We start from the raw sequence: 12,690 nt of genomic DNA on the forward strand, positions 1-12,690 counted from the left end.
GTTGGAATCTGGGGTGATGACTTCTTTTATATCTGAAAATATGTTTATTTTGCCCTCACTCTTCATTGACAGTTTAGCTGGATATAAAGTTCTAAGGTGACTATTACTTTCTGCTGCTCTTTGAAGGTATAACTTGATTGTCTTCTGGCACATATTTTTGCCAAAGTGAAGTTTTCTTTCCTTTTAATTATCCTTTTTCTCTAGATATCTTTTCTTTTCTTTTTCTTTCTGGTAATTCTAAGGCTGTCTTTTTATGCTTGGTGTTCTGCAGTTCCTCCCTGTTTCTAGTTGGATGTATTTTCTTTATTTGATTTGTACTTGTAGTGCACTTTGAATTTGAGAAGTTATTTTTAATTCGGTAAATTTCTCACCTGCTACCTCCTCAAATGTCGCTTCTTCACCATCTCCCCTGTTCTCTTCCACAGCTCACACTGGATGTGTGCTGGGCATATGATCTAACCGCTGTTTTGCTCAATTTCTCTCTCATGTTCCTTCTTTGGCTTTTTGATGTCTGTGGGTGAGTTCTTCAGTACTAGCCTCTGTACTATTTTCCAAATCATTAATGCTCTCAAACCGTGTCTTCAGCCCAGAGTGTAATTTATTATTATTATTATTATTGATATTATTTTAATAACTATTTGTTTATTGACAAAACTAGCTAGTCTTTAAAATACCTACCTGTTTCTGGCTGTGTTTGTTTCATAATTTGTTGATTTCATCAGAACAAAATTAATCTTCCAGTAGTCAATTTTGGTAGTTGAATGTCTCTCATAGCATTGGGTTTCTTAATGTGCTCTGGACTTTTGGTTTGAATAGATTATTTTTTGGTTGCCTCTCTTTTCCTTTCCACTGAGAGTTTCATCTTATTTTGACCATAGTTCCATCTCAATTTCTATTCTCACTGCCACATATCTCGAGCAGGGGGGCACAAAGCCTTCTTCACCAAGAGTCCAGGATGCAGAGCCGCCAGGATTGTTGGTGCATTGAATGTAAAGTGAGGGAAAGAGAGGAGTCACGGGTGAAGCCCTGGTTTTGGCTGAAATAACAATTGACGAATAGTGCTCCCTGAGTGGGTATTGGGGAAGAAGCAAGGCTGGGGGTAAGAATCAAAGTTCTTAGTCACCACAATGGAACAGCTCTGGACTTTTTAAGTGTTGAAATACATGTTTCAACACTTTTAAACATTAACGTTTAAAAAATAGTTCTTTAATTATATAATGCTTGATACACTTTTTTGATAACCAAGTGGAAATGTTAAAAAGGCAGCTGGATGTATGAGTCCTCAGTTCTAGATTTGAGTTAAAGGTGTGCAGTTATGAGTGATAAGCATGCTGTGGTATTCAGAGCTATGGCGTAGATCCTGTTGGGAGTAAGCCCCAGGGCATCCACTTCTCAAGTCTGGTGGACGAGGCAAAGGTGGCAGTCGAGACCTGGAGGGGCTCCTGAGGAATTCGAGGGAAATGAGAGAGTTGACCAAAGGACAGAGAAGAAACTGTTTAGAGAGGGAGACTTGACCTCCGGAGTTGGCAAGACACAGGCTCGAACGACATATCAGCGGAATGGTGTGGGTGAGAGCCTAATGGGGACAGGAAGATAAGGTGGTGGGGAGACCCAGGACTGACACTCTGATTGAGCTTTGGTGTGAAGGGAGCAGAGAAATGTGCCGTGCTGAGAGGTGGATATCAGATCTTTTGTTTTTTTGAAATGGGAGACATTGGAATATGTTTTCTGCTAATGGAACTGATTATGATGGCTTTCCTGAGTCCCCTGAACCCTCTCTTCCACCTTCCCTGCCCCACCCCACTGTTCTCCTGAGAGAAGGTGAAGAAGGGCATGTGTGGTGCCTGCTCAGGAACCTCAGCCTCTGTTTTACCCCTGTTTCCACTCCTCACCACCTCTTATGAGGCTGTTTGCAGTGCAGTTGGGGTTGGTTTGGGGACCTGGTTCTGGCTTGGATTTAGTTGGAGGGCAGATTCAAGGCCAGGCCAGGCGCCAGAGACCAAGTGTCCTCTCAGGGTGATTCCTTCGAGCTGGAGGGATGGTCATGCTGGAAACAGCCATTGCTAACATTACTGTGGGGATGTCTGAATTGAGTCCCTGCCTCCTCCTGCCTGGCAAGTCTCATACCCTGTGCCAGCCCTGTGTTTGGACAGTGGAGGACACAGGCAAAATGGTGTCACTGTTCTTGGGAGACAGGACATGGTGTGGTGGGGCATGTGTTCTCTCACCTGAATATGGAAGCCTTTAGTTTCCTCCTTCTCTTTTCCTGCCAGGATCCTGGCCACGGCTGGCACTGACTTTGACCTGCGGACCCTGCGGGCTGTGCGCGTGCTCAGGCCCCTGAAGTTGGTGTCTGGGATTCCGAGTGAGTCTGGCAAGAGCAATTAGGCCCAAGCCTACCTGGATCACTAACCTCCTCCCCCAACTCCACCATGGCCATGGACACAGTTAAGCCCTAACCAGTGGCCCCTTTGGCTTTGGTGACTCTAAGCTCAGTGCTCCTGACCCCCGGGAACCAGGTGTGAAGAGGCCCAGAAAGTGGCCCTGTTGTTTTGCCCTGACTTGGCTTCCCCAGCTGGAAGCTTTGCTTCTCACATTCTCTGCTATATTTCCAGCTCTTTGCTTCTATTTCTGGGGTTAAAGTACAGATAAGAGATTGAGAAGGTGGTGGGCAGGATGCCTGAGAAGATAGCCAGAGGCTGCAAAGGATCACCTGTCTTGGCTCAGACTTGGCAGGGCCATGGACAACTGACGCCAGGTTAAGACATGCTCCTGGATTCAGCTGCTCAAGGAGCCAAGCCTGGGCAGGAGGATGGCCAGGGTTACCTTGGTGTTGGGTTTCTCTCAGAGCCCCAAGTGGGCAGGGACCTAGGGCTGTGTCCCCCTGAGGCCACTTCAGGGAAGCCCCCGTTCTGCCCCACGACCCTGCCAGGCGAAAGCAAAGGCCTGTATCTAAGAGCTGGGGCCAGGTGGGAAGGAGGCGATGGGGTTGAGCTTCCTCTGTGTGCTGAGTTCCTTTGGCCTGGACAGAGCCATGCCTCATGGTTAGTGGTCCAGCACTCCCGCGAGCGGGTCCCTTGCTTCAGGTCCCTAAGGAACTGGGCCTGTTGGGAACTCCTGTACTTCCCTCCCAAGATCTCCTGCTCTCAGCCTCCAGAATCTTCTGCTTCTCTCTCCCAGCACCCCCTCACCTTTCCCCTTAGGACTCTCTGCTCTCGCTGTGCCACCCAGAGCCCTCCATAGGTCCACATCTCTCCCCAGACTTCATACTCTGACACCCCACACCCTGCTTCTCCTCTGCTTTGGGACATTGCTCAGTCCACTTGCCTCCAAGACTTATGTTTGGTCCCCTACCCTGAGGACTCTCCTGTAAGCGCATGCTATTCCCCCAAGACTCATGCTTCCCCATACTCCCTGCTCCATTCCCTACTTTGAGGGCTCCCAACTCAGTACCTTGCCCCGGGACCCCCAGTCCTGCCCAGCCCAGGCTCTGGCTGGTCTGCCCACATCCCCACCCAAGCTCCTGCACTGCCCACTCTGCTCTGACCTGCCCTGCTGTGGCTGCTCTGGCCCAGGTTTGCAGGTGGTGCTCAAGTCCATCATGAAGGCCATGGTTCCACTCCTGCAGATCGGGTTGCTTCTCTTCTTCGCCATCCTTATGTTCGCGATCATCGGCCTCGAGTTCTACATGGGCAAGTTCCACAAGGCCTGTTTCCCCAACAGCACAGGTGAGGCCTGGCAGCACCCCTCGGACTCCTTCATCCTGGAGGTAGGCCCTGCCCTGGGTGCCAGGTGAATGGGGTGGAGCTTATGTTCCAGCTGGGGACACACACCGCAACCTGGAAAACACAAATACGTGAAGAAACACATAAACACAATGATCACAGATTGTAGTAACTTCCAGCGAAAAACAGAAGGAGAATTTGCAATAGAACAATTTGGGAGCCTGCTTCACAGAGACCAGCCAGGGGAGGCCTCTCTCCTGAGGTGACCACCTAGCAGTGATCAGAGGCGGTGAGAGGGATTGCTGGGTGGCCACTGGGCCAGAGAGCTCCAGTTACAAGGAACAGTGCGTGCAGAGGCCAGAGTGAGGAGCAAAGAGAACAGAGGGGAAATCACGCGGGCTTCGTGGCTGTGGTGGGAACTCTGAGTCTTATTCGGAGAGAAGTCAGGAAGGTGGTGGAGGGCTCTGAATGAGGAGTGATGTCATCTCATTGTTCTGGGTGCTCCAGGAGGGCAAAGGCAGAAACAGGCTCGAGTAGGAGGCTAATACCTCCATCCAGGGGAGATGGTGGCTGTGGCCAGGCTGTTTTGGGGAGGTGGTCAGAACGGGTTGGGTTCTGGGTGTATTTTGCAGTGAGGCAGATAAACCATATGATCATCTCAATCGATGCAGAGAAAGCTTTTACTAAAATTTAAATCATTCATGATTTTCAAAAACCTCTTATCAAGGCTGGTGGAAGCACATGGACTCTGCAGGGGCCAGTGCAGTGAGGCCTGGGCACTGCGGCACCCCGCCAGCCTCTGGGCACACGTGGGTTGAGCTCTGAGCCGACCTGCCTGATGAGCAGGGACCGCAGGGGCTGACTCCAGCTTGGGACTGGCTCCGGAGTGACAGGCAGATCTGCATGTCGGGAGTCTTGGTGGTGGCTTGGCTGTGAGGGAGAAATTAGGGTGGTAGTGGAAGGGAGAATTGAATGTTAGGACTTTGTCTTTTTTGATTTTCAGGTGAATAAGTAAACAGTGAGGGGCAGGTTCTAGTCGAGAGGAAGAGTTTGGTCTGAGCTCAGGGGAAGGCAGATTGCAGGCACGGGGAGAAAGTCGGTGCACGGAGGGATGGTGGGAAGTTGAGGGAGGATTTCCATTGGTGCTTGATTCCTAACCCCCCCCGCCCCCGCCCCCCGATGTCTCCACAGCCCAGGAATCCCAGCAGGGGTTGGAGAATTTGGTGTTTCTGGGCTCAGGGTCTGTGCTTCATTCTTCTCTTCACAGATCCAGATCCAGTGGGTGACTTCCCCTGTGGCAAAGAGGCCCCAGCCCGGCTGTGTGAGGGTGACACTGAATGTCGGGAATACTGGCCAGGGCCCAACTTTGGCATCACCAACTTTGACAATATCCTGTTTGCCATCTTGACGGTATTCCAGTGCATCACCATGGAGGGCTGGACTGACATCCTCTACAACGTGAGTTGCATCTTGGCTCTGGGACTGTGGATGGGCCATGGAGCTCCTGGGGTCTCATTTGGGGTGATGTTTCTGACCTAAGAGCCTCTGCCCAGTCCCAAGCTCCTTTGTCCACTGTAGGATGAACTATAGGCTTTTCCTTCAGATGGCTCCACCAAGGGCCCACTGTCATCACTGTCCACTCAAACTCTGGACCTTGGTCCTAGAGTCTCCAGGACAGCTTCTCGTCTGAAAGTAACACTGAGGGCCAGGCGGACACTTCCAGAGATGCTACGGCTGATGGTCGAGATGGCCGCAGCATGACCCTCAGGCTCCCCGCAAGCTTGTTGCGAGTTAGGCCCTGCGTGAAGGGCCTCATCCCTGTTAACTCATAGAATCATCTCAAGAACCCCATCACACAAGGAAGAAACTGAGGCATGGAGAGCTTGTTTAATTTGCTCAAGGCCGTGAGACTAGCAGCAGCTTAGGGACTACCAGCGCTGCCATCCCTGCTGCGTTTTCTGGATGGAGTGAGGGGAAGTGGAGCCTGCTGGCCTCGCCTTGTCCCTAGGCTGTGGGATGAAGACAGAGCAGGGCAGGGTTCAGGGCCGCACGGAGCTGGCGTGTAGGGAGACCTCTCTGATGACGCTGGGATTCTGGGGTCAGAGCATGTGTCCTGCACATTTCTGTCTTCTCTGCTGCGTCTCTCTGGTACTGTTTGCCCTTGACCCTCTTGCCCATTAGAGTACCTGCCCATCACAGTGGCAGTCTGGGTTGGTGCCCGGGACAGAAACTGGTCTAAGGCCCTTGCCTGGTGGCCCGTCTCGCTCCCCCATCTCCCCTCCACCTAAAGCTCTTCTTGGAGGGCTCTACCCTGAATGCTTGAGCAGAACGCTGCCTCTTCTTTTATGTGACAAAAGCCCTAGCTACCTTCCACCCCCCATAGCCCTGAGAGCTGCCAGGGAATGAGCACAGTTAAATTAGGCCCTCAGGGGTTTTGGGAGGTAGAGAAAGAAGGTACACACAAGCTAGGAGTCTTGGAAGGTTTGGCTGGAAAGGTACAGCTAGTAGATGGCTGGGTTCTGGATAGCTAGAGTGTGCTCCGCGTGGGTACTGTGGGTGGAGGACCCTGCAGTACAAGATACTTCATGTTGAGCCTGCCACTTGTAAGCTGAGGTGGGGTTTGGGCTATCAGCCCCTGGAGCCCTATGCTCCTCAGCCTCAAGGAGCCTGGGGAGGAAACGATGGTGGTGTAGTCTGGTGGCGTGATGGATGGGAGGAAAGGGACAGACTGGGGCCCTTTGCTCTGTGCCTTCTCCCTGGGTTCATAGAGACCCAGGTAGATCTCAGGGCTGGGCGTCCAGCAAATGCTTGGTAAGTGCTCATTGAGCCGGCACAGGGAAGATGAGGAGTTAAGGAAAAGCTGGCCCAAAGTCCCTTGAACCAGATCCCTCTTTGGAGTGGGGGTCGTGTCTCATGACAGGCTCTTTTTAATTGAGGAAAAGAGGAATGGGCACAAAGGTGGTTATGAGGAGCTTGGCTGTTCTCTTCCTGCAGCCAATCAAAGAATAATTTCCCAAAGACGGACCCTAAAAATAGCTCTGAGCTGGCCACATCCCTGCCAACCCCACCTGAACAAGGACTGCTAGAACAGGTTTCTGCAGCTTTCGGTGCCCACTGGGACTTGGCCATCGGCCCACGTGACTCAGACTGGTGGGTCTGTGCCCTGTGGGGGAGGGGCTGGGCAGGAACTTGACCCTGGGGCAGGAGGCACTGGTCGAGAGAGCCACAGAGGATTCATCAGACACGTATTTCCATGGAACCCATTCTCTGGGCACTCCCCGAGATACTCCTTGTACAGTGGCGAGCAGGAGGCCTTCAATAAAGGCCTAATAATGGCAAGTGCTTTGAAGACAACAAAGGAGGATGAGGAGCAAGGAGTGATGAGTTAGAGAACCTTGTGAAAGCAAGGCCTGGCAAGGTCTGGAAGCCAGACATACAGGTGCTATGGGATTGTGCACTGGGGGTTTGGCAAGGCACCAGGACACAGTGACTGTGGTGAGCTATGAGGCTGGTGCCCAGAGCAGGTGGCCAAGATCTTGGTCCACTCTCCACACTAACAGGGAGGGTTGTTGCAAATCAAACAGGGTTTTAAAGCGGGTTCGTTGGAGAGAGAACGTACCCTTCTCCTCCAGCCCAGTGAGTGCGGCTTTTATGGCCCTTTCAGACATGCTCCTTGAATGTGGAGGCTCAAGACAGTGCCTGTACGTCGAGGGCAGGAGCCATTGGCCCGCAGAGAGATGGAGAGAACACTTGATGCTGGGAACGGGAGGAGGATGTGTGAGTGCTTCTCATGGACCAGCTGTAGCCAGGGGGTAGTGGGCAGCCTGGAGCCCATTTAAATTCTGACCAGGGGGATGATGAGGTCTCAGCAGAGAACATCTGTTTAGAATGACTGCTGAAAAACTGGCAGTGGTGGGTGGGGGAGTTCTCCGACTGAGGGAGAAGTGCCTTGCCTGCATTTTGAAAAGTAAGAGAAGTCAAATGGGTCCTAAAAGAACCCAGAGAAGTGCCTTGTGGGAGACAAGTCAGCAGGAAATTTCTGTCAGGCGCAGAGAGAAGAGATGATCTCAGGACAGTGCCTCGCATGGCACAACTCGCCTGCCCCCTCCTCCCCCTCCCCTGCTTGGAGGGTGTTGGGGTCAGAAACCCAACAGCAAGCTGAGGAAGAAGGAACAGTGTTAGGTGTGGAGGGGCAAAGAGGGACCATGCCCCATCTCCCCGTGAAAGCCGCCAGCTGCGGCAGGCAGCTGAAAGAGTGGATATTCTCAGTGCAAAGCATGTTGAGTAGTTTATTGCCACCTGGGACCGGACACTTAATCACTGAATTGAGACTGTTTTCTACTTGAAGTGATTTTAGAACTTCCTGTTACCCAGGAGTTATCAGAAAAGTCACAGGACTTAACCAGATTTTATCCAGGAACATGAGTATGTTCAAAGGGACAGTAGGAGGTAAATAAAGTTGGTTTATGAGTGGATACATATGGTTTTGCATATGTCCACCGTACTGGTTACATAAAGATCTGAAGAAGGGGTGTTCAGATATATGGGTGCAAAGGCTGTGTGTTGAGCACAGGGAGGGCTTGCTCGTCAATTGGGTGTGCAATGTGAGGGAAGGAAGAGCCAAAGAGGATGTGACTTCAGCCCTGGGAGAGGTGGTGCCTTTTCTTGAGAAGGGAGACTTGGGAGCGAGATATTTGCTCAGTTTTGTTTCAGTGGAGTAGTAGTGGAGCCCAAGGCCTCTGCTTTGGCCACATAATGTGTCAGAGAACTATTTTCATTCAAGGGAGTTGCTGAGCATACAGCTGGGAATGTGACAGGGACCTCAGAGGAGACGGCAGGGCTGAGGGTGTCTGTCTGAGGTCATGGATAGTGTTCAACATTTTGGGAGAGGATGTGATTGTCTCAGCAAAGTGTGTAGAAGGAGAAACAAAGATGGGCAAAGACTGAGCCCTCTCCAAACTTGGCTGTTGGCGGAATTCCAACATTCAGAAGCCAAGTAGGAAAGAAGGAACAGGCAAAAGAGACCAAGGTGGAGCCGTTGAGGCAGGGTAGGAACACCACCATGAGCTGTGTCGGAAGGAGAGCCAGGAAAAAAGTTTTCAGAAAGTGATCAACCAGTCAGATGTTGCTGAGAGGTCGAGAAAGATGCTGCTAAACTTGACAAGAGCGGTGTTAGAGGTGGGGATAAGGTCTTGGAATGTGCAGGAGAAGGCAGTATGGAATGAGGACGGCAGATAGGGTCCTCTCTTGCAAGGAGTTTCCCAGGAGGTGTAGTGGGAGGTAACTGCAGGGAGATATGGGGATTGGCTGTTTTTGTGAAACTAAACTTTGTTTGAGATAATTGAGGGTTTACATGCAGTTGTAGGAAATCTACGGAGAGGTCCCATGTATCTTCTAATGATACAAGAAGGCTTGTATCCCAACCAGAATGCTGACACTGACACAGTGGAGATACAGAAGCTTCCATCCCAGCAGGACCCCCTGTAGCCCTTCTGTAGCCACTCCCACTTCTCTCTTACCCTCCCCCTCCATCCCTGTGAACCACTAATCTGTCTGCCATAGCTGTAATTTCAAAGAGGTTATGTAAATGAAACCATGCTGTGTGTTACTTTTTAGTATTGGCTACTTTCACTCACATGATTCTTTGGGGATTCATCCAGATTACTGTGTGTCAGTAGTTGGTTCTTTTTTTTTTTTTTTAATCCCTGAGCAGTCTTCTGTGGTGCGGTGGACTTTATACTTTGCTCAACACTCACCCGTTATAGGACACGCTGATTGTTTCCAGGTTGGGGCTATTGTGAACATAGCTCTTCCACACATTTGTATACAGGTTTTTGTGCAAACATAAATTTTCATTTCTGAGATAAATGCCTAAGAGTGCAATTTCTGGTTTGTAAAACAGTTGCATGTTTAGTTTTTTAAGAAATTAAAAATTTCCCAGAGGACTGTATCCTTTTACACTCCCACCAGCAGTGTGAGAATAATGTAGCATCCTCACCAGTATTTGATGTTGTCATTGTTTTTAACTTCAGCCATTCTGGTAAGTGTGTACTGATGTGTCATTATGGTTTTAGTCTGCACTTCCTAATGGCTAATGATGTTAAGCATCATTTCATACTTATTTGCTATTCCTATGTCTTCCTCAGTGAAATCTCTCTTCATATCTTTTGTCCACAATCTGTTTGGATTGTTATTTTACTTTGGAATTTTTATATATTCTAGAAACTAGTTCTTTGTCAGATATGTGGTTTGCAAATATTTTTTCTTAGTCATTAACTTGATTTTTCATACTCTTCACCTGGTCTTTCATGGAACAAGCCTTTTTTTCACAGAACAAGCATTTTTTATTTTGATAAAGTCCAGTTTATCAATTTTTCCTTTTGTGGATTGGGCTTTTGGGGTCAAGTCTAAGAACTCTTTGCCAACTCCTAAATTCTGAAGATTTTCGCCTACTTTTTTAAAAGAAAGTTTTATTGTTTTACATTTTACATGCGAGTCTGTGATCCATTTTGAGTTAATTTTTGTATAAAGTGTGAGGTTTAGGTTGAGATTCTCTCTCTCTCTTTCTTCCTATCTCTCCCTCCCTTCTTCCTTTCCTTCTTTCCTTTCTTCCTTCTTCACCTTTTGAGCTTATGAATGTCCAGTTCCTCTAGCACCCCTTGTTGAAAAGGCTATATTTTCTCCATTAAATTGCTTTTGCACCTCTGCCCAAAAAGTTGGGTGTATTTTGTGTGGGTCTGTTTTTTCTTTTTCTTTCCTTTTTAAAGCAAGCTCTATACCCAATGTGGGGCTTGAACTCAAAATCCTGAGATCAAGAGTTGCCTGCTTCACTGACTTAGCCAGGCAGATGCCCTGTGGGTCTGTTTCTGTTCCAGTGATCTATGTGTCCCTCTCTACCAATACCACACAATCTTCATTACTGTAGTTGTGCTGTAAATAAATCTTTTAAACCAGGTAGACTGATCTTGCCCATTTTATTCTATTTGGGAGAATTGGCATCTTTACTATGTTGGGTCTTCCAATCCATGAACATGGTATATCTCTCAGTTTATGCAGATTACCTTTGATTTCTTTAATCAGCATTTTGTAGTTTTCAGCATACAAGTCCTACATATGTTTCTATGCCTTCCAGCTCCTTTTCCTGCCTTAGTGCACTGGCTGAAACTTCCAGCATTATGTTAAATAAGAATGGGGAGAACAGATATATTTCTATGTTCCTAATCTTAGGGAAAATCATTCAGTTTTTCACCGTTAAATATAATGTTAACTGCAAGTTTTTTTGTTTTTTGTGGATGCCCTTTATCATATTGAGGCAGTTCCCCTATTCCTACTTTTCTGAGAGGTTTTATCATGCATGGGTGTTGAATTTTATAAAATACTTTTTCTGCATATGATAATGTGATTTTTTTCTTTAGTCTGTTAATATGGTGGATTACATTGACTTTTGAATTTTGAAATGGCTTGACATCCTTGGAATAAACCCCGCATAGTCATGGTATATAATTATTTTTATATATTGCTTAATTCTATTGGTTAATATTTCATTAAGGATTCTGGCATCTATATTCATGTGGGCTTTGGGTCTGTGATTTCCTTCTCTTTTGAATTGTCTTGTCTGGTATGGTATGAGGGCAATACAAGATTTAGAAAAGGAATTAGGAAGTAGCTTCTCCTCTTCCATTTTCTAGAAGAGTTTATGTAAGTGGTATTATTTCTTTTTTAGAGAATTGGTAGAATTCTATAATCTGGGTCTAGAGATTTCTTTTATGGATTTTTTTTCCAAAAAGCACTTTTGTTGAGATATAATTTGCATACCATGAAATTCACCAATTTAAAGTATACAGTTAATGGCTCTTGTATGTTCACAGGGTTGTGCAACCATCAGCGTTATCTAATTTTTGAAGATTTTTGTCCACCAAAAAGGAACCCTGTGTCCATTAGCAGTCACTCCCCATTCTTCCATCCTCCAGCTGCTGGCAACCATTAATATATTTCTGTCTCTGTCTATTAGTCTATTCTAGACATTCCCTATAAATGGAATCATAGTGGATATGTCAACTTTTGTGTTTCTAAGGTCCGTCCATGTTGTAGCAAGTGTCAGTATCTCATTGCTTTTATTATCAAATATGATTCCATTAAGTGAATATACCATATTTTGTTTATATTTCATCAGTTGATGGAAATTTGGGTTGTTTCAACTTTTCTACATTATGAATCATGCTACTATGAATAAATGTACACAAGTTTTTGTGTGGAATATATTTTTATTTCCCTTATGTATATGCCTAGGAATGGAATTGCTAGATCATATGGTAACTTTGTGTGTAACCTTTTGAGGAGTTGCCAGACTGATTTCCACAGTGGCTGCAGCACCCTACATCCCAGCAGGAGTGCACAAGCATTCTAAATTCTCTACATTCTCATCAACACTTGTTATCGGCTGTCTTTTTAATTTTAAGCATCCTAGTAAAATTAAAATTTAATTTTTAAAATATTCATTCATTCATGATATAAGTGATTTCTATTATTTTTTACAGGGTTTTATTTGTTTCAGGTGTACAATATAGTAATTCAGCACCTCCATACATCACCCTGTGCTCATCCTGACAAGTGCCCTCCTTAATCCTCGTCCCCTATTTCACCCATTCCCCCACCCATGTCCCCTCTGGTAACCATCAGTTTGTTCTTTATAGTTAAGAGTCTATTTCTTGGTTTGTCTTTCTGTTTCTGTTTCTTTTTTTCTTTTTTCCATTTGCTCATTTGTTTTGTTTCTTAAATTCCACATACGGGTGAAATCATATGGTATTGTCTTTTTCTGATTGACTTATTTCACTTAGTATAATACTCTCTAGCTCCAACCATATTGTTGCAAGTGGCAAGATTTCATATTCATCTATATCTATATCTATATCTATATCTATATCTATCTATCTATCTATCTATCTATCTATCTATATCACATCTT

General features: G+C 46.9%; 1 protein-coding gene across 7 annotated transcripts in view; it reads left to right on the forward strand.

Annotated features, from left to right (window-relative positions):
• The window catches only part of CACNA1B (calcium voltage-gated channel subunit alpha1 B), a 188,762-nt gene that overhangs the window by 37,107 nt on the left and 138,965 nt on the right, over window positions 1-12,690 (forward strand). For all 7 annotated transcript variants that reach the window (XM_078062105.1, XM_078062104.1, XM_078062109.1 and 4 more), the window contains exons 4-6: window positions 2,274-2,365; window positions 3,576-3,728; window positions 4,993-5,183. In XM_078062105.1, the coding sequence (XP_077918231.1) occupies window positions 2,274-2,365; window positions 3,576-3,728; window positions 4,993-5,183 (436 nt within the window). The remainder of the gene's footprint in view (window positions 1-2,273; window positions 2,366-3,575; window positions 3,729-4,992; window positions 5,184-12,690) is intronic.

The sequence above is a fragment of the Halichoerus grypus genome, chromosome 14 (assembly GCF_964656455.1).
Source record: "Halichoerus grypus chromosome 14, mHalGry1.hap1.1, whole genome shotgun sequence".
Lineage (NCBI taxonomy): Eukaryota > Metazoa > Chordata > Mammalia > Carnivora > Phocidae > Halichoerus > Halichoerus grypus.